The 25357-nt window shown below is 37.9% G+C and overlaps 1 protein-coding gene across 1 annotated transcript in view; it reads left to right on the forward strand.

The window, feature by feature from the left end:
• MOV10L1 (Mov10 like RNA helicase 1) overlaps nt 1–19936 on the forward strand; it is a 48441-nt gene extending 28505 nt beyond the window's left edge. Inside the window, exons 14-26 of the mRNA XM_070947117.1 lie at nt 2009–2067; nt 2273–2388; nt 5359–5446; nt 5659–5837; nt 6903–7049; nt 8787–8908; nt 10160–10259; nt 12568–12732; nt 13133–13306; nt 14614–14763; nt 16385–16492; nt 18515–18652; nt 19841–19936. Coding sequence (XP_070803218.1) covers nt 2009–2067; nt 2273–2388; nt 5359–5446; nt 5659–5837; nt 6903–7049; nt 8787–8908; nt 10160–10259; nt 12568–12732; nt 13133–13306; nt 14614–14763; nt 16385–16492; nt 18515–18652; nt 19841–19936 — 1642 coding nt within the window. The remainder of the gene's footprint in view (nt 1–2008; nt 2068–2272; nt 2389–5358; nt 5447–5658; nt 5838–6902; nt 7050–8786; nt 8909–10159; nt 10260–12567; nt 12733–13132; nt 13307–14613; nt 14764–16384; nt 16493–18514; nt 18653–19840) is intronic.
• The last annotated feature ends 5421 nt before the right edge of the window (nt 19937–25357 follow it).

A 25357-nucleotide genomic window follows, 5' to 3' on the forward strand; every position in this document is an offset into this window, starting at 1 on the left:
AATATTTTCACAGCCCTCTTTTTGACTCATGCAGTATACAGGTTCTCAATGGAAGGTAGGTTGATAGCAATTGTTTTTTCTGCAGTTCTAATTATCCTCTAAAGTCCGTGTCTGTCTTGTTGGGTTGCAGAGCCAAACCAGACAGTTATAGAGGTGCAAATGATAGACTCAATAATTCCTCTGTAGAACTGTACCAGCAGCTCCTTGGGCAGTTTGAGCTTTCTGAGTTGGCGCAAAAGGAACATTCTTTATTGTGCTTTTTTGATGGTGTCCATTTTAAGTAATTGTTAAATAATTAAGAAATGCGTAAAAAATAAGAGTCAGTTTGGTTAGTGATTAAGGCACCAAACTAGAAACCAGAAGTCTGTTAGTTATAGTCCCATCATAGGCACAAGGCCAGCTGGGGCCAAGGACACTCGCTCAGCCAAGCACCACTTTCTCTATCACTCTTTGTGGTCTTCCTAAAATTACTAATCCAAGGTCACTTCTTTCTGCCTTTGTTCCTAGGTACACATGGAGCAGGGATGGGTTCTGGGTTCTACTTACCTTTACTACTGGTTTGCAACGGGATCGCACACATGCCTTGTTTCTGTGCATGCGCAGATTGCTGATGACGACATCCGGGGCGGTGGGCGGGGCCTCCTGCCGGTTTTACTACCGGTTCTTGTGAACCGGTCTGAACCGGGGGCAACCCACCACTGATATGGAACTCATCATGTTGTTTTTCTCCTCCTCCTGGCTTTGATCTGCCTACAGTGCATTTGTAAATAACTCTTTTCTGTTACAATTATAAAAACTCCACTGATTCTTGCTCAGGTTACAACTCTAAAAACACAAACACAGAATGTTTCTGCCTCCAATAGTAATTAAATGTGGCATTTGGTCTGCGAGTTTCCAGCCTTTGTTTAAAACAAATCTTTATAATCCCATAGGAGCAAAAGGACAAGTCCACTTCAGGCATTATGATGACACATGAGGGTTTTAGGTCTTCTGTTTGTAACGGTAACAATGGTTGCCTAATGTTTTTATTAGTATGCAGACTCAAGAAAGAAAACTGTGAAGCACAAACTGCTGAAATATCGATAGCTTTTTAACAGTGGTACCCAAAGCACGTCAACTTGGAACACTTTCTGTTGCATACTAAATAGGAGTGAGCATAGGCTTCACTCAGGTCCACCAAACCAGCGGGAAAATACTCAAACCTCATTGGCTGACCCGTCTGACAGCTCCCTCTTAAAGAGCAGGCTGTCAGACGAGCTGGCTGCTGGGTTGCACCGATCTACTAATAAAGAGCTGTTGTTACTGTTGGAACCCTGTCCTGTCTCTTCCATCGCCCAATCTAACACTTTTAGTAATGTCACAAAAGTATTGTAGCATTTCCAGCAAAGTTGAAAAAGCTGTTTTAATCTTTAAAAAGCTCAAGAAATGTTTACATGGAATATATTTTGCACCCTGCTACTTTTTAATCTTAAAAAGGATCCCAAAACAATTCAGTTTTAACAAAATAAATTTTAAAATGGGGTGGTGGATTCCATAGCGTTCCTTAATTCCAGTCTTCTCAGGCTGTCTGTTAGGCACCTTCACATCAAACTGATGCAGTGTTGTAACCATCAGTGTCTCTGTTGTCATTTCGCAGTTTTTGTTCCTTAAGTACATCTGTTTTGAATTTGTTTTTAATGTAAGATTTCAAATACTTCATAAAACCTTTTGAGTACTAATATGGATCTTTTGGTACCAATTCTAATAATGAGCCATTTGCAGGCATTTTTTAAGATAACATATTCCTCCACCCACCCTTCCAAATTTAGGGAAATGATGAATAATGGTGTTTTGATAGGTGGTATGTTTTGCAGCTGCTAAGGCAAGAAATACAAGCAAACACTAATGGATTTGGGCATGTTTTCCTACTATCATATATAACAGCACTCTTGAGCATAATATATTGGTCAGACTTAGTGTTTTAATCTCTTGAAATTATGTTTTAACCTTTTTTCTGAACTTTTCATAGGATAACAACCAGGCGATGCCATCATGCAATAGAACAAGCCATCAATTTAGGAGCAAAGGGTATATGTCTTACCTACTTCTTTATTTTTACCGAAACTGTAATAGTCTAGATTTTTTTTCATTGTTATTATTTCAGTAGACATTTTACATTGAGGTAGGTTATTGTTGGATCTTACAAATAAACATTTTAGCATCTTCTACAATGATAACTTCTATTAACTTCATATTGTTATTATTCTTCCTTCTTTTTTGCTCTGTTTCAAAGTTTTGTTTCCTGATGCTCTTATTATGCAATCACCACAAATCATTAAGCAGCAGCAGCAGCATGAGTCAGAATATTCTTCCAGCATTCCAAAACAAAGTGTTACCCAAGAAACTAAGGTAAACTCCTGCCCCTAATCTACCTCTACATTAATTTATTTATTACTGTGGTGTTTAACCAGCTTGTTTGTAAGAAAAATGTGAAATGTGTTCATTTGCTATTGTAGCTAACGTGTTATTTAACTATATTTTGTTTTATTAATCTTACATGTTGCTTCAATCCTAATTAGTCTGAACAGCTTTACCTTAGCCTGTATTAAAATTAGCCATACATAATATATAATCATCATCATCAACAACAACAATAACAAACTGAGCACCAGATACTCTCTTCCAAGATAAGATAGACTAGTATCTTCATAAGTTTATGTGTAAGACAGTGTGATCTCTGGAGGAATCCTATTCCAGAGAAAAGGGCATTAGCAGAAAATATTGGCCTCCAAGATCACTGGAGATAATATTTGCCAGGGACTAGAGCCAAGAGAGAGATTTCTATTCTCGATCTAATGGGTGGGCAGCATGTCCCTAGGATAAGGGAGTACTGAAAATATCCACATATTGAGATTCATTTATGTATTTATCCAATTTATTTGCCCCCTGTCTTAACTCTGGGTGGGCTTACAATATTACAAAATAAAATTATATAAATAAAATACTACAAAAGTATAAAAATACAAAATAGAATAGCTAAAAGATGGGAAGAGAGGGTGTAGGATAAACGGTGGGATCTGATTTTATTTATTTATTTATTATTCATATTTCTATGCCGCCCACTCTCCGAGGACTCTGGGCGGCTTACACCAAAGGCAGTATACTAAATAGCATATTGCCCCCAACAATCTGGGTCCTCATTTTACCCACCTCGGAAGGATGGAAGGCTGACTCAACCTTGAGCCGGTGAGATTTGATCCGCTGATCTGCTGAACTAGCAGTCAGCTGAAGTAGCTGCAGTACTACACTCTAACCACTGCGCCACCTCGGCTCATGATATTAATTTATCAACCACACCCAACATAAAACCTTTCCTTTGGAGTGGACTTCACTTGGGGGGCAAGATGTTCCAAAGGGCAAGTGCAATGGTGGTGAAGGCTGTTCTAGACCCTGCCAGCCAGAATAACCTGGCCGGTAGGGTCCACAGCATGTCTCCTCTGCCTGCATGGGTAGGGCAAGCCAATCCCAGTGGGTCAGCGGTCCCCAACCTTTGTGGCTTGGCAGCCCACCTGTGGGGGGGGGGGAACTGGGCCGCACAAGTGACAGGCCAGTGCACATGCACGCAGCTTGACTCGTGCAAGTGCCGGGCTGGCGTCCGCGTGCATGCACCTGTAGCTTAACTACGTAGCAAGTTAAACTGCATGCACATTTGTGTGTGCACAAGTCCGCCACTCATGTGAGTTGAGCTACGCGCATGTGTGCGCGCCAGCTCGCAGCCTGATTGCAAATAGGCCACAGTCCAGTAGTGGGACGGGGGTTGGGGACAGGGGTTAAGTAACCTGGGCCCATGTCATGTTGGGCTTTAAAAGTGATTATCAACATTTTGAATTGCATCCACAAGCAAAGAGGCAGGCAGTGCAGCTCCCGGACCAGTGGTGTTACATTGGCCACCATTGGGGCCCCAAGAACTGCCTGCGCCACTGCACTCTGCAGCAGCTGTAGCTTCCAAATGCTCTTCCAAATGAGTCTGCTTACAGAAAGGAAGTACAAATGCTGATATTGTGGTGTAATGAAAATAATCTCACATTTAACACCAAAAAAACTAAAGAACTTATAATTGACTTCAGGAGGAAGAGAGATGTACATTTACCATTGTACATAAATGGTGAGGAGGTGGAGATGGTTGGTAGTTTTAAATTTCTGAGCATTTATATCTCAAAAGTCCTCTCACAGACTATGAATGCTAACATGCTTGAGAAGAAGGCACAGAAGAGGCTGTAATTCCTGAGAATGCTCAGGAAGATAAATCTATCTCAGCGTCTACTTCAGTCCTACTATTGCAGCACCATTGAGAGTGTCTTGACATATGGCATTCTTGCATGGTATGGGAGCAGTTCTGTAGCGGACAAAAAAGCTCTACAGAGAATCATTAAAACTGCCCAGAATTTCATCAGACTCCAGCTACCAGCCCTGGAAACATCTTCAAATCTCACTGTTTGAGAAAGTTGCATAACATTCTCAGAGACTCTTCCAATCCTGCTTACAATCTTATTGGACTTGTGCCTTCTGGCAGAAGATACAGAACAATTAAAACTCGGACCACACATTTTCTGAATAGTTTTTATCCCAGAGCTATAATTGCACTCAACAATGAACTAAAGGGCCACCATCAGTGAGCTGTTGGACAGTATTACTTGGTCTGTTGTGTGGATGTTTAGGTGGTTTAGGGGTGGGGAATTGTGGTGGGGAGTGTGGGGATTGTTATGTGTGTTGGACCTGGTGTTTGGGTGTTAAGTGAATTTCGTAGTATGGGTATACTGTATATACACACAATGATAATAAAGTTATTGTTATTATTCAAGGGTAGCCCCATGTAGAGCTCATTGCAATTGACTGGGAGATGATTAGGGCTTGAATGACAATGCAGGGACTCCTGATCCAGGAGAAGCTTCAATTGGAACACAACCTGAAGTTTTAAAAGTAGTGGCCAGCTTTTTAAATTGTATTGTGCAATCTGCTGGTAATCGGTATTTAGCAGTAGCAGAAAAGTTAGGACCTTTCTTGCAGAGTAGAATCTTACATACTTCTTAAGTAAAACCTTAGTAGCGCATTGTCTTGACAAGCAATAGCATCTGATTTAGTTTGCCTAGGCTTGGAAGCAGTGGCATCAATAACAAACCTCAATGATTACATGTGCACTACAGTATCTTCATATGAACGCTGCATTTATGTACATTAACAGTGTTACTAATGATAAGCTTTTCAATAACTTTTAGAATTTGCTTGTGAATATTTTAAGTTACATTAAAATTGTCACTTTATTAAAGTGGATTGAATGAAACATTACAAATATTAATGTTCGTGTTTTACTGCTTTCAGGAAGAAAGGATAAAAAAGGAAAAAGGAATGCCAAAAAATGAAAAAGAAGTTGTTGCTTCTGATATGGTTACTACTGCCACAGAAACAAGTTGGTATCATTATGTTGGGATAAAGTAGTTTAGAGGGTGCATTTTAAATGCTTGTTAATTTTTGCTATATCAAAGGGCAAATTGTTGTTGTTACCTATTTAAATGGATATGTATTTTGAAGGTTACTATAATTTTGGAGACATTTCCACATTTTTTAAAATTCTGTTCACTATAATAAGATGTTCATTAAATTATATAATTTTGGATATAGTTAATAGAATTCTAACTTGGAATGGACAAGACTGTGACTTTTTCAATCCTCTGCTGAATGAGCATCAGAAAACTGCAGTGAAAAGGATTCTTAGTGGTGAATGTCGTCCAACTCCTTATATCCTATTTGGGCCACCAGGAACTGGCAAAACTGTCACAATTATTGAAGCAATTTTGCAGGTAACAGTGAATTGTAACTGGTTCTTGTCTCGGCTATTTTTAATAATGTTAACTCTTTGTTAAAAAAATTACTCACCTGTGTTGTTTGGGAATGTATTTTGTGAATGAATACTTGTTGCTGTGGAAGACAGGAATTGCTGATGGATTTTTCTCATCTGCAGATAACAGTTTTAATATGCGTGAGAATGCTTTGAAAATAACAAGACCCTTTCTGTCTACATTAAAATAATATGAGAATAATTACAGTAATGTGGCTTTAAGCGCTACTTTGGTATATGTTTGAAAAAAGATGCTACAGGAAATTGTAGCTTTTTATGGTGGATCAATATGGAGAAATAAAGCACCAGTGCATAATTGTAGCTTAATGAAATATTCTGAATATTATTTTAATGTCTTCTCAGTCTTCAGTACTATATGCACTAGCATGGAAAGAAAATAATGTTGAAATTTAATTGGTTCAATATAATTCTTAAAAACAGGGGTGAAATGCTCCCTGTTTGGACCGGATTGTCTGATCCGGTAGTGATGGCGGGTGGTTCGGAGAACCGGTAGCAAAAATCCCTGCCCCCCGCCCATGTGCAGCTGAGCCGTACAATCATCAGAGGCTCTTTTTTTACTTTTAAAAGCATTTTTTCTACAACCTCTGAAGAGGTTGTAGAAAAAATGCTTTTAAAAGTAAAAAAAAAAAGTTTCTGACGATCAGGCAACTCAGCTGAGATGCTTTTAAATCATTTTTTTACAACCTCTTCAACACGATCGTCAGAGGCTCTTTTTTTACTTTTAAAAGCAATGCTTTAAAAGTAAAAAAAAAAAAAATGGGCACCACAGCTGATCACCCACCCCCCTCACGCGCTGTTCTACTTACCACATGCCTCCTTTTGGTGTGCACTGCGCGCACGCACCTCGCATTTGGTGCATGGTGTGCACTGTGCATGCGCAGCCAGCGAACCGGTAGTAAACCAGTTCAGATTTCACCACTGTTTAAAAATGGCCATTTAACTGTTCACTGTATTAAGAATATCAGTTAACAATACAACAAAGGAATGCTTGTTTTTGTCTAATTAGATATATTATAGTTTACCAAGCAGCCGAATACTAGTCTGTGCACCATCCAACAGCGCTACAGATCTTATTTGTGTACGACTTCATGACAGCAAGTTGTTAAGACCAGGAGTTATGGTCAGAGTTAATGCAATCAACAGAAACGAAGAGGTAAAAATGTATCTAAAATACTTTCCTGCCCTTTGAGTCACTCTGTCTCATCATTACATAAATGGTGCATTTGAAGCTCGGAGTTATACTTGTTTTAACTGAACAGTGCTTGGTTTTCCAAGTTACCCTGTTACCATCTGAAAATGTTACTTGCTAATGTCATCCTCCTGAATTGTTGAATATATTATCTCCTGAAAGATTGAATCTTAAATCATAGGTTCAATAGGTCAGTTTCCGCATAAGAAAAGTTGGAGTCAAGATGTACAGTAGAAAAGGTTGAGAGAATAGTTCTCCAAGGTTTCCATCAGGCCGGAAAAATATATCAGGTTCTAATGTTTAATAGAAGAAATACATATTTTTCTTTGACTTGGATATTTTCAGAACAATAGAACTTCCAGATGAAATAAATCCTGTATGGAAACTAGTTCATAATTGCATTACACCTATGTAATTTTGTTGCAGAATCTACTTACAATTAAAAAATATTTACAGACCCCTCACAACCTGGACATAAACTGTTTCAACTCCTACCCTCAAAATGACGCTATAGAGCACTGCACACCAGAACAACTAGACACAAGAATAGTTTTTTCCCGAACGCCATCACTGCTAAACAATTCCCTCAACACTGTCAAACTATTTATTAAATCTGCACTACTATTAATCTTCTCATCATTCCCACCACCCATCTCCTTCCAGTTATGATTGTATGACTGTAATTTTATTGCTTGTATTCTCACGATTCATATTGATATTGTTCCTGATTGCTTATTTGTATCCTATGACTATCATTAAGTGTTGTACCTTATGATTCTTGATGAACGTATCTTTTCTTTTATGTACACTGAGAGCATATGCACCAAGACAAATTTCTTGTGTGTGTCCAATCACACTTTTCCAATAAAAAATTCTATTCTATTCTATTCTATTCTATTCTATTCTATTCTATTCTATTCTATTCTATTCTATTCTATTCTATTCTATTCTATTCTATTCCAAAGAACAAAAGTAAAGAGCCATATGAATATATTGTACAGTTTTAAAAACAGCAGATACAACTTAGTAACAAGGAATCACTGTGTAAAGATAAAATTTTACACAGTGATTCCTTATGTCATTTTGTACTGAGAAATATTGTAACTTCTTGATGTATAAATCAATTTTGTACAAAACCTAGTACATTAAAGCAAATAAAAGGTGATGAAAATAGGGAAGCATACTGATGGCACCTAATCCCCTCTCCTTCAAAGCCATTTTAAAAGATAGCTATTTGAATTTCTTCGGGCTCTGTGTGTGCGCATGTCTATGTGTGTGTGAGCATGTGTGTAAGTATACTATTCCAGCGGTCAGGTGCTGGAAGGTCCTCTAAGCATTTCAGCAATGAAAGGTAGAAAGAGAACAATAGAGAAAACAAGTATCTAACGGAATGCAAAGAGGTCAAAATTAATAGAGAACATAGACAAAAATGTACTGAGAATCCAGATTTTCAAGAAGGGACATAGTGCTTCAGAGCAAAAATATTTGAGAGGAGGATCTTGTTCACTGTTTTTAAAAGTAAATTGAAAGATGGGTACAAATTGAATTAGGGATGCTTCATTGGTATGAGAGGCATTGCCTTCCTTTCAGAGTATAATATAATAAATACCATGCATTGGAAAGAATGACTCGTGTCTGGAGTTGAAAATGTGTAGACTCATGGTAGGCCTATTAATAACACATGCTTCTTTGTATTGACAGAATCTTAATGAGGTAATAAAGTATTACTGCAAAGCTGGAGAAGATCTTCACGAAGCATCTCGGTTTCGAATAATTATTGTGACCTGCAGCAGTGCAGGGATGTTCTACCAGATAGGAGTAAGGTACCATATAAACTTTTCTGATTATTCCAGGAAAAGTAGGATATAAAAATATCAGCAACTTCCTATAGAGAAGGAAATGGAAAGCAAGAAGCTATTACCTGAACTAGGTAAATAGGCAACAAACTGCCTCAGCAACAGCTGATAAATGGCTGGAGTTACTCCAAGTATGTTGTGGCCCGTCAGCAGCCTGTGCGGATTGTAGCTGATTCTGACAGCGAGGAGGCTGGTGTGGTGCTGCGCCAGCAGCCTGTGCAGCTGGCACTCGAGTCAGACAATAAGGAGGCTGGAGAAAATGTGGTGCCAGAGGCAGGGATTCAGCCAGGGCCTTCAGAACCTCCAGAAGCTCCTTTAAGTGAAGAGGACGAAGAGGAGGAGCCTCTTCTCAATGGCACGGGCGCACAGAGCTGCCAAAAGGCAGGAGTGGCTCCTCAGGAGGAAGTCTCCTCGAGAGTAAGGCTTGGGGCTACTTGGCCACTCCCTTAGCCTATTTAAAGAAGAACGCCGACTGAAACAATTTGTCGGGAACAACTTTAGTTCATTCTCCTTCGCGTCTGGATTCTCTGCAAAATTGCTTCTGGGCTTTCTGCCAATTTTAGTAAGATTGTGATTACTTTATCTTTGGTTTCTTGTAGGCTGTTAAGAAAGTTTCTTAACAGCCTTTGTTTGAAAAAGACTGAGTTATTTTAGTAAATTTAAGTTTTGTACAGACTTTGTGTGTGCTGTGTTCTATGGGGTCTGTAGCTGGGCGGGAACAAAGTGGGAAAAGATCCCGGTAAATGAAAAAGAGGAGTTTCTTTCAAGATTCATGTTGTCATTAAAAATATGTAATAGGCATATATTGCAAGTAAAAGTTCACAATTAACCTCCAAGTAGAATCTATATAATTGCCACAGATGTTTATCCATTCATACTGTAGCTCAGTCATACATTTATATTACACTACAATATATCTGAATCTGGATATATGAAGGCATTCTCAGAATCCCACAATCAAAATTGGATAATTACCATCCCTTGTTATTTTCACATTGAGGTTGCACAGTGGTATACGGCAACTGAAAATACTGTACCATGAACCTCAATGTTCTTGGAAACATAATAACTTGCAAAAATCTATAATGGGCTTAACTGAAGGTAAATACTTTTGTTTTACCAATGTTACCTTGATACAATTTTCATTATTTTTTAAAGTGATGTCTGAGAATGCAGAGCATACGACAAATACTTCCAATTTTTATTCAACAATATTAGGTTTGGACATTTCACGCATGTATTTGTGGATGAAGCAGGGCAGGCAAATGAACCAGAAACCCTAATCCCTCTGGGATTGATTTCAGAAGTCACTGGGCAAGTACGTAAGTTTTCATTATATCTAATTGATTGTATCTTAACTCTTTGTGTCTGTTGTGTGGAGCTTGTTTGTTGTTCTCCAAGGAGGAAAAACATTCTGATTTTAGATACTGCTTGCATGCTGTTGATCTAAATCAACATCTAAATGCAAGCAATTAATGTATCTAAAATATATAATAGGAACTGTGCCCATTACTAGAAAAACAGCCATGCCTGTTTCAAACATTATTCATCCATATCTTGGTAATGGACTGCACTGTCACAAGTTCAGTTTTCATCCCATATCTATAAGTTTTGTTTAAAAAGGAAGAGAGGAAACTCTTAATTGAGTATGGATATCAGTGGTTTTTCATGGTCAAAGTCTTGCCCATGGCCATATCATTTATTTGGTTTAGGGATAGTTTTATCTTTCATATCTGTTTCTTTTCTCTACTATCCCCTCCATCCAAGTTGCCCTTCATCATCTTTTTATCTATATGCAATCCATTCTTATAGCTCACATCAGTTTACAACAATAAATGCAGTCAGTACACAAGAAAAACTATACAGCGGTCTGTCAAACAGGAGGAGTAAAATAAAAGCAGTAATCTTTATCCAGACACATTAATCATAGGCACCCACGAGTGTAGCTGGCATGGCTCTGAAAACCCCTTCAAAATAGCCTCCATTTTGTCTGCTGCTGTACAGAAATCCAAAGCCTGGAGAAGACTTGACATCAGAAAGAACCGTTTCATAAGGAAATGCCTGTTTCTGTAACAGACATGCAACAGGTTTCCACCAAACTAATCTATTACACACCAAGAATAAGTAGCTTCTGCTACCAGATTAGCTCACCATGTAGGATGGTTTTAATTGGAGAAGGCTATGCTGCAGGACCTGTGGCCCAAACCATGTAGGGCTTTAAAGTTCAAAACTCAAACTCAGAACCTCTTGGTGACCTGAACAGCACCCACAATCTACGTGCTAGTACCAACAGCACTAGCAGGTCACTGCCCCCACCCAGGGCAACACACAGGAAGGGTTAACTATGGCTGCTGTTGTTGAGGGAGGCCTGGATGTAAAGAAAGTTGTAATGGTGAGAGAAACTGGGAGAAGGAAGGATCTGCAACTGACTATAGGGAGAGAGAGAAGCAAGCGAAGAAGAAGGGATTGAGGAAAACAAGGGAAGCTACAGGCCAGAAGATCAGCAAAGTGGGAAGTATTCCAGGAAGTTAGGCTTTCTCTACACCAAAGCAAATGCCAGTACTGGCTAGTGGTGGGATTCTGGTCTCTGGCAATCAAAGCTGAAATAGCTAAGAGGTACAGAGCCTTTCATAGAGAGCAGTTCGTAGGGACACGGTGGCTAAGATGCTGAGCTTGTTGATCAAAAGGTCAGCAGTTCAGCAGTTTGAATCCCTAGTGCCGCGTAATGGGGTGAGCTCACATTACTTGTCCCAGCTTCTGCCAAGTGCCAACCTAACAGTTCGAAAGCACATAAAAAATGCAAGTAGATAAATAGGGACCACCTTTGGTGGGAAGGTAACAGCTTTCCGTGCGCCTTTGACGTTTAGTCATGCCGGCCACATGACCACAGAGACGTCTTCGGACAGCGCTGGCTCTTCGGCTTTGAAACAGAGATGAGCACCGCCCCCTAGAGTCGGCAACGACTAGCACATAAGTGCAAGGGGAACCTTTACCTTTTTACAGAGCCTTTCAGCAAGATAGGAAAGAATGGTCCTGCAACAGCTCTATTGACAAGGTTACCAGTCTCCTCTTCTGGTGGCACAATTACACGGGATTTTTTTTTTCCCCCTGTTTTTCCAATGAAGACACCAAATATCTTCATCTCAGTTTGCTTCAGATGATAGAACTTCTGCCGAGAGTGTTTGTCTTTTGTATGGAGTGCTTCTGGACCAGATGAGGCCCCTGGAGAATGAGTTGCTAGATATTTCTACATGTAGACTAACCAGATTATCCTTCTCCTTTCTATGTACTGTATGTTATAGTAATACAAATAGATAAAATGTAAAAATTGGATCAGGGTATTTCTTGGTCAATAGCAGTCTGTCTGTATTGGTAGAAATATTGCTCCTAAGTGAAAACCTGGAAATGCTAACTTGGGGAGATTATGTTTCTTTTTATTCAAATGCAAAAGTAACTCAAATACAATGTCCTATTTTAGATATGGATAATTATTTTTGATTAAAAAATGGAGAGAAATCCATATTGTTATTGATAGCATCTATCTCCAAGTTTTTGTTATGTAATTCATGAAGAGCATTATATGAAATGCAAGTTGTCCCATTTTAAAAAATGTTCTTTATCTGAAGATCATACTTTCAGGGGATCCCATGCAACTAGGTCCAATAATAAAATCTAAGATTGCAATGCTTTATGGATTAAACATCTCTTTGTTGGAGAGGCTGATGCATCGCCCTTTGTACCTGCGAGATGAGGATGCTTTTGGTCCCTGTGGATCATACAATCCTCTCTTGGTAAGTGAAACTGGGAAATATAGTGATCAAGAGCTGCTTTCAAACTGACAGATACTTTGTGTGGAAGTTTCCTAAATCTGACATTTGTATCAAATTGCTGTTAATATAGCAAATTTGTGTATATTCTTATGAATTTTGATTAAATGTAGAGCTGCAGTATATGGACTTCTATATGAAGATGGCACTTCTAATGGTGGCTCCCTTTAATTCCGCATATGACTGTTACTCAGAATGTGACCGAAAACAATGTCCTCCTGATGTCCTAAATATCAGTAGGGAGACATTTCAGTAGCAGTATTCTGTCTCGCTTTACAGAATTTGACTCACCTATTAAAACGTTAATGCTTCTAAATGTAGCTGTATTCCTTTTCATGTTGTGGTGTTGGTTCTATGCTTGCAGATTACAAAGCTTGTGAAGAATTACAGATCCCATGGTGCATTGCTTACATTGCCATCCAGGCTATTTTATCATAAGGAGCTAGAGGTCTGTGCTGACCCTTCAGTGGTAAACTCTTTGTTGGGGTGGGAAAAGCTCCCAAAAAAAGGCTTTCCACTGATTTTTCATGGAATGAGGGTATGTAAACAAATCAGTATCTGTTGCATTATACTTAAAAATATATTGATTTTAGAAATCTCAGATATACACAAAGGTATGTAAATCAATAAGCATATCACATTATTTAGATTGCTGCGATACCATGTAGTTTGAGTACAAGAGATTTAACATAAATGTTCTTTTCTTTATAATTTTATGTATTATTATTGTTGTTATTTATCTTGGCAAGAGAATTTTGCAATCTGCTGTCCCACTTTGGGAAAACCTCACTGAGTGCTCTGTCAGGCATGGCACAATAACATTTTAAATGTTGCTTCTAGCTGCTTTAAAAGAATTTTGTAAAAACCAGATGTAAAAAGGATTTAATTAGCTTTGTGCCTTCACACATTTCATCTTAAGTATACTGAAGATATAGTGATGTCACTCTGCTGATGAAAGCTGTTTTCACTAATTTGTGAATGAAGATTATGTTCTAGAAAGCATGGGGACAAATATTTAAATTAAAAACTATTTCTGGAGCAGACACAAATAATAAAAAATGCTTAACTGTATCTTCTATTTTTCTTTGGTTGAAATTATTGCTGATTTTTAAAAAAAATTGCTTTAGCACCCAAATCCTTCTAAAAGAGGGAAGATATATACAAAGACTACGTAAATTTGATGGAGGCCACTATAGAATAGAACAAGGGGGAAGTGGTCATCATCAAAATGTAACAATGCATGAATCCAGAGTAAAGGCACTTTTTCTCAAATCTACTTTTTTTATATTTACCTCCACAACTGTCTTATTTACTCACTAAACCATTAATTCATTTTACTGAAAATTATGAGGCATTAGGGGAGAGTTCTGTGTGAAGAATTTTGGAGAAACCTGCAGAATATATATTACATTTTTATTGTTGAGAAATTACAAATTATCCAGAATAAATTGGAAATGGCTGGAGGATGTATTCCTTTTAGCAAAGAACAATAACTATTACTGTTCAAAATCTGAGCTGCTAATGCTGCCCTGTAAAATCTTAATTTTAAGGACCAGTTCTTTTGTAGAAACTTCCATATACTAAAATCCATTCAGAGAGGTTTTTTCCCCTGTAATGAATGACTTAAAGCCCTTTTTAAATTGCCCCACCGCTACAATGTTATGTTCAATCACTATTGTAGTGAGTCTCCTCAGAATGATAAACATAATATTTCTGGAACAGCTCTGGCTATTTAAATGCCTGTTTTGACTTTTTATTATTAAAATAAACACTGTGCAAATAAAGTTAAGTATTTGAAATAATATTGTTTTCTGTGTTTTTCATTTTTTGCCTTGCTAACATTAGGGTATGGAAATGCGTGAAGGCTCCAATCCTTCTTGGTTCAATCCTACAGAAGCAGTTCAAGTGATGCGCTACTGTTGCCTTCTTGTTAAAGGCATCGATTGTTCAGTATCAGGGAAGGACATTGGAGTAGTTGCACCTTATCGAAAGCAGGTATAGCTTTCTGCTTCAGCTTTTTATAATTTTTATTTGTAATTGCATAGCATATTTTAATGTTTGTTTGTTTGTCTAAATTACACTATTGGACTATAAATGTGAACACTAAAAACATTATTTGGGGGGAGGTATTAAGAGATATGGTATTCCTGAATCTCTTAATTGATAAATCAAGGACTTTGACATTCCCATGATTCATTTTTCAGCTTCCCGGACTGAAAGTAATTTTGCAAAAAATTTAGTCATCAATATCAACCTGGGTTTTTAACCTAAAAGGCAATTATAAATAATGTTAGAACTTGTGTTGGATATTTTTTTTAGATGCAGAGAAAACCTCTGACAATTTGAACTGGACATTCTTATTTAAAATTTTGGAGGAGACTTTTATACAATGAAAAAAATCTATTTATCCTTTACAGAAGTACAGAAGATTGTTAATGGAGATTTATCTATACCCTGTGAGAAACAACAAGGAAGACATTGTGCTTATTGTCTCCTGCTTATTTTAGCTTTAGAAATATTAAGCAAAGACAAAGCAATAGGATGTAAGAATGTAAAGATTTTTTAAAAACCTTATAAATTAAGAGCTTTTGCAGGCGCCCAGTGCAAAAAATAGTGTCAGCTATTTCCTCCAGCTTGATGTCATTGCAGTGTTTGATGATTCCCCCTTCTATCTCTCATCTAAATCATTTATGAAAATTTTGAAGAATATTATACCTAAGACATAAACTTGAGGTACCGCATTGCATGCTTCCCTCCATGTAGATATTGTTCCATTGAGGACTATTTGCTGAATGCAGTTGGTCAGCCAGTTGCAAATCCATCTGGTGGGTAGTACATTGTACCCACATTGTTTAATTTACAATGTAAATTTACAATGTAAAATTTACATTGTTTCCTAGAATAGGTTGGTGAATGACCAATGTGGTTCAATTTTACTTTTACAAAAAAAAAAAATACATTTATCAACAAACAATATCAAAAATGAATTGCCTGATTCTCTTTTTATTGAGACTAACTAAAAAAATTAGTTTTGAAAAGTATATTGAGGAAAATTTTTCTTTAGAAGTATAATACCAGTGTTTCAAATAGAAAATCGTAATGGCAGACAGTGATCTGAAACATTGTTAAAGATGTTTTAATGTGCAGCCTGGTTTTATGTAGCTCAGTTTTTCTCATTCATACCAGATATCCATATCTTCTAAAAAGTGAAAAATACATGTCTACAAAAGTGTGCTTCCCCATTCAAGACAAGACAATCCTTGGGAGTTGGTAGAAAATACTCTATCCAATTTTGGAATAATTCAATAAACATGAAAAATCAGAAAAAATAGTGGATAATTCCCCCCAGAAAAATAGCCCTCTTTTTGAAGATCTGCAATTAATCTATTAGTTTTAAGTTGATTTAAATTTGAATTGTTTTCAGTAAACTTTCTTATTTTCTAACTCAAATTGTAGTAAAGTAGTATCAATGAGAAAACTATTCAAAACCTTCAAAAATACAATTCAGAATTGACTTGTTTAACCTTTTTCAATACCTGAATCATTTTAATCAAATCATGATGTTATTTTTTTGAATCCAATGCTGTCTGTGAAATAATATGCATCTTTAATTTAGGTAGAAAAAATCACAGTTCTCTTACGCAGTGTGGATCTACCAGATATTAAAGTTGGCTCAGTAGAGGAATTTCAGGGACAAGAATTCTCAGTGATCATCATATCAACAGTACGTAGTGAAGTGCTACTTGTGTATGTGGTATTCAGAGGCCAATCTCATTCCCCAAATTAGCAAGCCGAAGTAGGATAAAGTACATGTGTAAGGGACTAGTAAAGCTTAGGATAGGCAGCTAGTGTCCTCCACTTATTTTAAACTGCTGCTGTCACAATTACTTGAACTTGATCATCCTATCCTCTGCATAAGTATTTATTAGCAGTTTCCAGCGTACATAATGAAGCTGATCGGTGTGCTTAAGATTGCAAGTTGGGTATTAGTACAAAATGTGGTAGTTGGTATATGTTCGTTGTACTATACCAATACATAAAACCTTGAAGATTGCAGTTATTAGTTCCCCTCGCACATATGTGCTAGTCGTTCCCGACTCTAGGGGGTGGTGCTCGTCTCTGTTTCAAAGCCGAAGAGCCAGCACTCTGAAAATGTCTCCGTGGTCATGTGGCCGGCATGATTAAGCACCAAAGACGCACGGAACACTGTTACCTTCCCACCAAAGGTGGTCCCTATTTTTCTACTTGCATTTTTTACGTGCTTTCGAACTGCTAGGTTGGCAGAAGCTGGGACAAGTAACGGGAGCTCACCCTGTTACGCGGCACTAATGATTCGAACCGCTGAACTGCCAACCTTTCGATCGACAAGCTCAGCGTTTTAGCCACTGAGCCACCACCTCACTTAGTTATTAGGTACTTGGCATCAAATTTCCTTTGAACCTTTTTTAAAGTGGGGAAATACTATTAAATCTTTTGACTATTTAGGATGCAGTTCAGTTACTCATCAAAGTGCTAGACCAAGACTTCGGTGGTTGATGTGAGGTCTTACATTTTAACTCACCTGTAATACTTGATGGAAGAGAATGATTCATTCTGGGCTTTGAAACTTTTCAAAAATACATGGTAGCCATCTCTGAGGCTGGACAACCACTATTATTACATCATGGCAATATACCTGCATTTTCCTTCAGGAGTTCAAGGCAGCACAGACAGCATGTTTTACTCCCTTTTTTTCCTTACAAGTGGTCCTCAACTTACCATCACAATTAAGCCCCAAATTTATGTTGTTAAGTGAGACATTTGTTAAGTGAGTTTTACCCCATTTTATGACTTTTCTTGCTTCAGAGGTTAAGTGAATTACGGCAGCTGATAAGTGAGTAACCTGGTTGTTAAATGAGCCTGGCTTCCCCATTGACCTTGCTTGTGAGAAGGGCGCAAAAGGGGATCACGTGACCCAGGGACACTGTTCCAGTGGTGAAATGTAAAATTTGTTACTACTGGTTCTGTGGGCGTGGCTTGCTGGTGGTGGGGGTAATATGACTGAGTAGGCGTGGCCAACTTTTTTCTTTTTACTTTTAAAAGCATTTTTTCTACAACCTCTTCAGCCGAAGAGGTTGTAGAAAAAATGCTTTTAAAAATAAAAAAAAGGCCTCTGATGATTGCGCGACTCAGCTGGGCAATGGGGGCGGGCTACCGGTTCTCTGAACCACCCGCCTCCATCGCTACCAGATTGGGCAATCCGGTCCAAACTGGGAGCATTTCACCCCTGCACTGCGCCCATCATGAATATGAACCAGTTGTCAAGCATCTGAATTTTGATCACATGATCATGGGGATGCTGCAAAGGTCATAACTTGAAAAAACGGTCATAGGTCACCTTTTTTTCAGTTTAGTAAACGGTTACTAAATGTTGTAAGTCAAGGACTACCTGTAGTAACATCTTGGTGTTAGAAGGATGGACTGAGGGAGTAACCAGCCAAAATTCACCCAGTGAGTTTCTGTGGCTGAGGACAGAGTTGAACTTGAACTCTCCTAATTCTGGTCCGCCATTTTAATCACTATGCTATATTCAACTTCAGATTATTATTTATTTATTTATTTGAATTTCTATATCGCCCTACTCCCGAAGGACTCAGGGCGGTGAACAGCCAGAAGATAAAACACATAAATACAAAAATTTATGATAAAATTGTTTGCAGTACTATGCATATTTGGAGGAATTAAATGGTTGGTGCTTATTTTCCAGGTTCGGTCAAATGAAACTTTATTCACTGATGAAAGAACTTTTCTAGGTTTTCTTGCTAATTCAAAGCGCTTTAATGTAGCAATTACCAGAGCCAAGGCTTTGCTCATTGTTGTGGGAAATCCTCATATTCTTGCTAAAGTAAGAATTTCTTATTTATTATCAAATTCATGTTCCTTTAATTACACTAATAGAATAATATCATTGAGATATTGGTAGCTGCCTGTTTCTAATTTAAAGTTCAGGGGGAAGTTATGTGTTAGTGATTCATCTCAGCCTTTCTTAGCAATACATTAATCCTTAAATGCAGAAAAGATACCTGAAATATGGTGAACGCAGTCTTAACTTCATTAAATGAAAATACAGCAGGGAGCCAAATGAAGTCAACAGATGGACTCTTGTTTACATATGCTACCATAAATGATCTTAAACATCTCACTTTTGAAGTTGTAAAGTTTTGCCTCATCCTGTAAAAAATTGTGTGGTCGCTAAGTGTTGACATCAACGGATTATATGACATTTAATCAAAAGTAATGCCACTTTTAATAACAAACTGTCCCTCCCCCCCCAAAAAAAGCAACCATACTGTGTATTGTTATTATTAAATGTGGTACTATGTTAGTAGATTGTATTGCATTTAGTTGTTGCAACAGTGAGATGGGCAGCATATAAATTTAATAATAATATTTTTTGTGTATGTACAGCGGATACTAATTGACATTCAGCTGTCAGTTGCAGCAGCAATCTTCCATGCCATGATCCTCATTTGTCTGTTTAGTGCTAATTCATACTAATATAATTTTAGCTAACATAGTATGGTTTATTTTATTTTGTTTCTTCTAACTTAATTTTTCATAATTAAGAGAACAATAGTGCTATAGAAGTGAACAAATCAATTAACCTCTTCATATTGCCTTTATGGCTTTCAACACTACTTTCCAGTTATAGAAACCCTTTATTAATTGTTGTTCTGCTGAACATCTTGGATTGTTGCCAAATCAAGTCTTTCAAAAAATCAGGAAACATGTAATTTGCCTCGGTGAAATTATAAATGTTCCGAAAGCCTGTAAAAACTTTTAACGGGATTTAGTTATGTATATTATAAATTATAAGAAGTTTAGACTATGCTTGCTACATCTCAGCTCCCACACTGCCATCTTAGGTATCCTAGCAACACAGTGTTATGTGAAAAATCAGCTGAGTATAATGTCCTAAACATATTCTTATTTAGGCCTGCTAATATTAAGGAATATAAACCAGAGGAATATCTATGGCTGTTTTATGGTATAGTATTTTGTACAGCTTTATAATCCTCTTTCCTTTGGCCAGGATCCCTGCTTTAATGCTCTGTTGGAGTACAGTCTAATAAATGATGTTTACATTGGCTGTGACTTGCCTCAAGAATTTGAAAACCAGGAAAAGTGAGTGTATTTTCAACATTATTGATGAAGAAATAAGTGGACATGGATGAATCATTAAATAATGTAAGGAATTTTATTCTGTGTTCTCTAAGAGATCTATATTGGAGTCCATCAGAAAGAGTGAGTGACGCTGTATTACAGGGCTGTCAAACTCGTGGGCAGGATGCATCACACTCTGGCCACACCCATTCCCAGTTTAGCGAAGGGGGGGAGTCGCGATAGGTCACATGACATGAGTTTGACACCCCTGCTCTGTTAGGACAGAGAAGGTGGTCTACACTCCCAAGTCTGCTTGCATATGTGAACTGAGATACATAAGATTACAGATTTGTAGTGGTGTTATACATGTTTTTATAGGATTTTGTGTTTTCTTGGGTATCTAGTGCATCTATACACAATCCATTCAAAATTTCTTAGCAAATAACTCACTTTACATGAGATTCAACGTCAGCTATTTTTTAAAAAAAAAATCTTACTACTTCTAGTTCTTGAGGATGCTATTTAATGTTATTAGAGGAAGGCAGGATTTTTTAAAAAATTAATAAATTGATACTAAAACTGCAAAACAGTGTATGATAGATATTCTATAGAATCTTCCTGGCAGAAAGAGTGGAAGACCTGTGTCATCCTCTACCTCAGGAGTCTCCAACCTTGCCCCCTTGGGTTCAGATGTCATTTAGCTCTCATCTTTCTATCCCATCTAGTTTGTGGGGTCCCTTCATGGATAGTTAATTCTCATTGATGATGTAACTTTGTGCTTTCCCTGATGCAGGTCCTCATTGCCATATGAGGAGTACACTTTTGATCTCTTCACATCCTCATATCTAAGGATTTGATTTATTGCAGCATATCAAAAATTACAACTATTAGAATAGTTGGAAGATATTCAGAGTCTTTGAAGGTTTCCTCTGATATCACACTGTCCAAATTCTTTCAGACAATGCTATAGTTATCTAGTAGATCAATACTGTTACATAAGATCCCACTTTTTTCTTTCATATTATATATATGGCATTGGTGTGTTCCATATTTATGCCATACTTGGCAGTCTATCTGCTGGAAATAACTACTTTGATCAGATAGTCTACTTGCGCCACTCACAAATAGAGGCTTCATTAAATAATCATGATTTTCTTCATAATTGGTGGAGAACCTCAATATCAATCTCTGTGCACTTCAGGACAACCATCAATGCCTAAACTCTTGTTCTGGTGTTAAAATACATCCTTAATCTTAAAACAATGTCTTTGTTTCCTTTATTATTTCCTGGAAGTTCCCCTGTTAACTAGAGCTCTTTCAAACCCTTATGTGCACATTTATAGATGGAATCTCAAAGTTGCAGGAAAACAATTACTTTGGAATGCATGATGCTATCTAGACATTTATGATTATTAAATCAATTTAAGCTAGTAAAACAAATATTTCATATGTTGCCTTTAGTTACAGGTATCATTTCCAGCATATTGGATTAACTATTTTGACCAAAACAATGTTTCTCCAATTCTTGTTGTTTAATTTCTTCTTTTATTTTGTTAATCTACAGGTGCAGTTAAATAGAAGTGCTACCAGGCCATTTTTCCAGACTATGACTTTATTTCCTTTTTAAAAAATACACAGAGATTTGTTTTCTTGGTTGTTTAAAAGAATATGCTATAAAATAGAGGGCTTATTGTGTTATAATTATGGTTTCATTGTTGCTATATTTTTATGCTGTAACAAATAAATACTATTAAAGCATTTTGCATGTATCTTTTTTTGTGTAGTTAATAAGAATGAACAATAAAATACTAGATCTTATTCTTCATGCCAACCAATCCTAGCCTGTTCTGAGATTCTTCAACTTCATATAAATATTGCTGGCAGATCTATATCTCAACAATAGTTTCCCAACTAGATAAAAGTGTATGGCCAACTTGGGCTGATCTCAAAAAAAAAGAAGAAGAAGCAGAGTTGGACTGCTTGACTTGATTAGTGCTCGAAGGGAAGAAAAGGAAATAGACAGTGCTGTGGTCTAAAGAAGAATGTGTGGGTGAGGGAGAAAGTGTGGGTGAACGACTTGGAACAAGTTAGTGGCAAACTGCTCCCATACTTCTATTAGTGAATTGTCAAAGCTCAGTTCGGTTTGGGATAGTCTTTATATTTAAAGAAACACTACTTCATGTTGTTCTTGTGTTACTTTGGTCAAAAAGTAGAACAGCAAGCAAGATTATGATATCACCAGGGCCGGATTTAGATTGAAAGAGGCCCTAGGCTATTCCACTTATGAGGCCCTTTCACCAGTGGTGGGATTCAATTTTTTTAACAACAGGTTCTGTGGGTGTGGCTTAGTTGGGGGTGTGGCTTGGCAATCATGTGACTGGGTGGGCGTGGCTAGCTGGTCACGTGACTGGGTGGGCATGGGTAGCTCGTCATGTGACCGGGTGGGCGTGGCTATGTGCATAGACTTTTTTCAGGGGGCTGGAAAAAGTCATTTCTGACTGGGCCTCGCACTTTTGACCGGTCCTCACACTTATGACCATCCTCACATTTATGCCCGTGCAGCTTTCTTAACAACCATGTCACTCATTTCACAACTGCTTCTCTTCACCATGGTGACAAGATAGGGCAAAAACGTAAAATGTGAGGACAGTCGTAAGTTCGAGGACTGGTCAAAAGTGCGAGGACCAGTCAGAAATAACTTTTTCAGCCCTCTGAGTAGTCCATATGCATAAAAGGATACAGCAATAGAGAGGGATGAAGGAAGGGAAGGGAAATTAGAGTAAGAGGGAGGAAGAGAGGAGGAGAAGGAGAAAGGAAGAGGAAGTAGGGAGGAGAAGAAGAGGGGGAGGAAGAGAAAGCAAGAAGGAAAGAAAAGAGAGGTGGTAGGTTTGAGGAGAAAGATTGCTGTACAATAAAAAAGATGGAAGAAAGCCAACCCCAAACAAATATTAAGATATTAAGATAAAGAATTAATTGTTAAACTTTAAAGAATAAAAGAGAACAAATAGCAATAAATAGCAATAATTAGAAACACACATACAAACATACAATGTATTTTCTTTGAACAGAGTATTTGGCCGGTTCACAAATTTAAACAGTGTTTAGTCATTTCAATTTAATTTACAATTTCTATATTTCCTTTTTGCCATATTTATTCATCTATTTTTGTAAAAAACCAATATTACCCTTCATCCTCATCTCTAATCTTAATCAAATTCAATTTTTCCCTTCTATTCTATATTATACCCCTTCCCATTGTCATCTATTTTTATATCCATCCTCACATTGGTTAATTAAGTAATATTAGTTAATATAAATTCAACATTTTAATATAAATCAATTAGTTATATAACTACCTTTTTTGTATATTAATCAATATGAACATGAATATTCCAATTATTTCCATGCAATCCAATTTCTTACAAATGAATTAATTATATTTACCAATAATAATAAACCAAATAATTTCCCCCATATATTCTTCGAAACCACAGCTTAACCATTTCTGCTTTCAGAAATATACAATTAATAGTATCTCAATTATTACAATTCCCTAGTTAAATAGAGCTTTTTTTCTTTTGTGTTTTAAAATCTCTTTTTCCCTAAATTTCCCGTTGTTTGCACCTACCTTTTTTGGTGAGGAAAAAGAAATCTGCCTGCCTAATTTTCCAACGTGCAAAGCCAACAGCCTGCTTTACTTTCTCTTTCGTTTTTCAGTATAGCTAGGGGGGGGGAATCTGCACTCTTTCCAAGCAAGCAGCAGAGCTCTGAGCAAAACAGCTGAGAGCAAATCAGCTGGGGGTCGGGAGCCGATCTAAGCAAGGGCTAATTAGCCTATGCTGAAGCTCCGTGGGCCAATAAAATTACAAAAAAAACACCGAACCCTTTGTTAAATTGCTGGCTCCCCCGCCCCTCGCCCACCACTATTTATTGGCAATAAATAGTGGTGCGGAGGGGCGGGGCAAGCCAGCAATTTAACAAAGGGTTCGGCTGCACCACTGGCTCTAGGGCGGCCCTTTGAAGCCCCGCGGCAAGAATTTGAAGGTTTTTTTTCCTCTAGCCATCGGAAGCAATCCTGCTCTCTTGCGTCCGGAGCCGGTGGGGAACCACGTGGCAGCCCACGTGGATCCCAGGCAGCGGAACTCAGGCTAGGGAAGGGGTGGGCAATTGTGGCTCTTTTACAACCTGTGGCCTTCAACTCCCAGAATTCCTGAGACAGCCAAGCTGTCCACAGGTTGTAAAAGAGCCACAATTGCCTACCCCTGGTTACGGTAGGCTGGCGCCGCGCGGGTGGGAGGCGAGGGGCAGGCGGGCCAGCAATTTAACAAAGGGTTCGGCGAACCCCCTAGAACCCCCAGAATCCCACCACTGTGTAGGCCCCTCTTGATCTTGAGGCCCTAGGCTGAAGCCTAGTTAGCCTATAGGAAAATCCAGCCCTGCCCTAGGCTGAAGCCTAGTTAGCCTATAGGAAAATCCGGCCCTGGATATCACCCATTCAGTCATGTCCGATTCGGTGATTCGGTGGGCCAATCTATCCATGTCTTCTGATCCTGCACTACTTATTTGATTTTTTTTCCTATGCTGTGGCTGGCAACAGCTTTGATGGTGTCCAGCCACCATATTTTTGGCAACCTGGTTTATTGCTAATTCTTCCCAATATAATTGCTTTCTCCATGAATTTCCACGCATGATATGGTTAAATAAGCAAGAAGCAATTTCGTGATTTTTCCTTCTAGTAATATGTCTGGTGTTGTGCGCTCTGGTACTTGCTTGTTGGTCACCTTTGTTGTCTAAGAAATACAAGGAGCCTTGTCCACCACCACATCTCAAACGAGTCGATTTTCTTCCTGTCTTGCTTGTTTTAAGGTCCAACTTTCACACCCATAGATAACTACAGGGAACACAATAGAGTGGACTAATCTAAATTTGGTTGCCAGGCAGATGTCCTTGCTTTTCCATATTCGGCTCATGTTAATCATTGCTGTGTAATCCAACATTTTATTTTTGGGCTGCATACACCACATTGAGTGATCTGTGACCCTGGGAAAGAATTCTTCTATGCATTCTATCTCTTCACTATCAATTTCTATGTTGATGTTTCCATTCCTTGCACTGGTCATGTGTTTGGTCTTCTTGATGTTCAGAAACAGACCAAGATCCTCTCTTTGAATTTCTTGATCAGATGTTCCAGGTGTTGTTTGGTTTCTGAGAGGACAGCAAGCAAGAACTTCCATCAAATTATCATCTTTGTTAAGGGGCAGTTTTGTTTATTCTTTTGCTGCAATTATAATACCCCATCTTAAAAGCATGTCATTTTTTTTCTTCAAAATGCTTTTTCCCTCCTCACAATGCCTTTGTCCTACAATTTTAGTGCTTCAGTATTTCCATTTCTTTTAAAATGAAACAAATAGTTGACAATAGCAGTGAAAATGATAGTGCCAGACTC

Source organism: Pituophis catenifer, unplaced genomic scaffold, assembly GCF_029215685.1.
Source record: "Pituophis catenifer annectens isolate HBS135680 unplaced genomic scaffold, rPitCat1.0.hap2 SCAF_7, whole genome shotgun sequence".
Classification (NCBI taxonomy): domain Eukaryota; kingdom Metazoa; phylum Chordata; class Lepidosauria; order Squamata; family Colubridae; genus Pituophis; species Pituophis catenifer.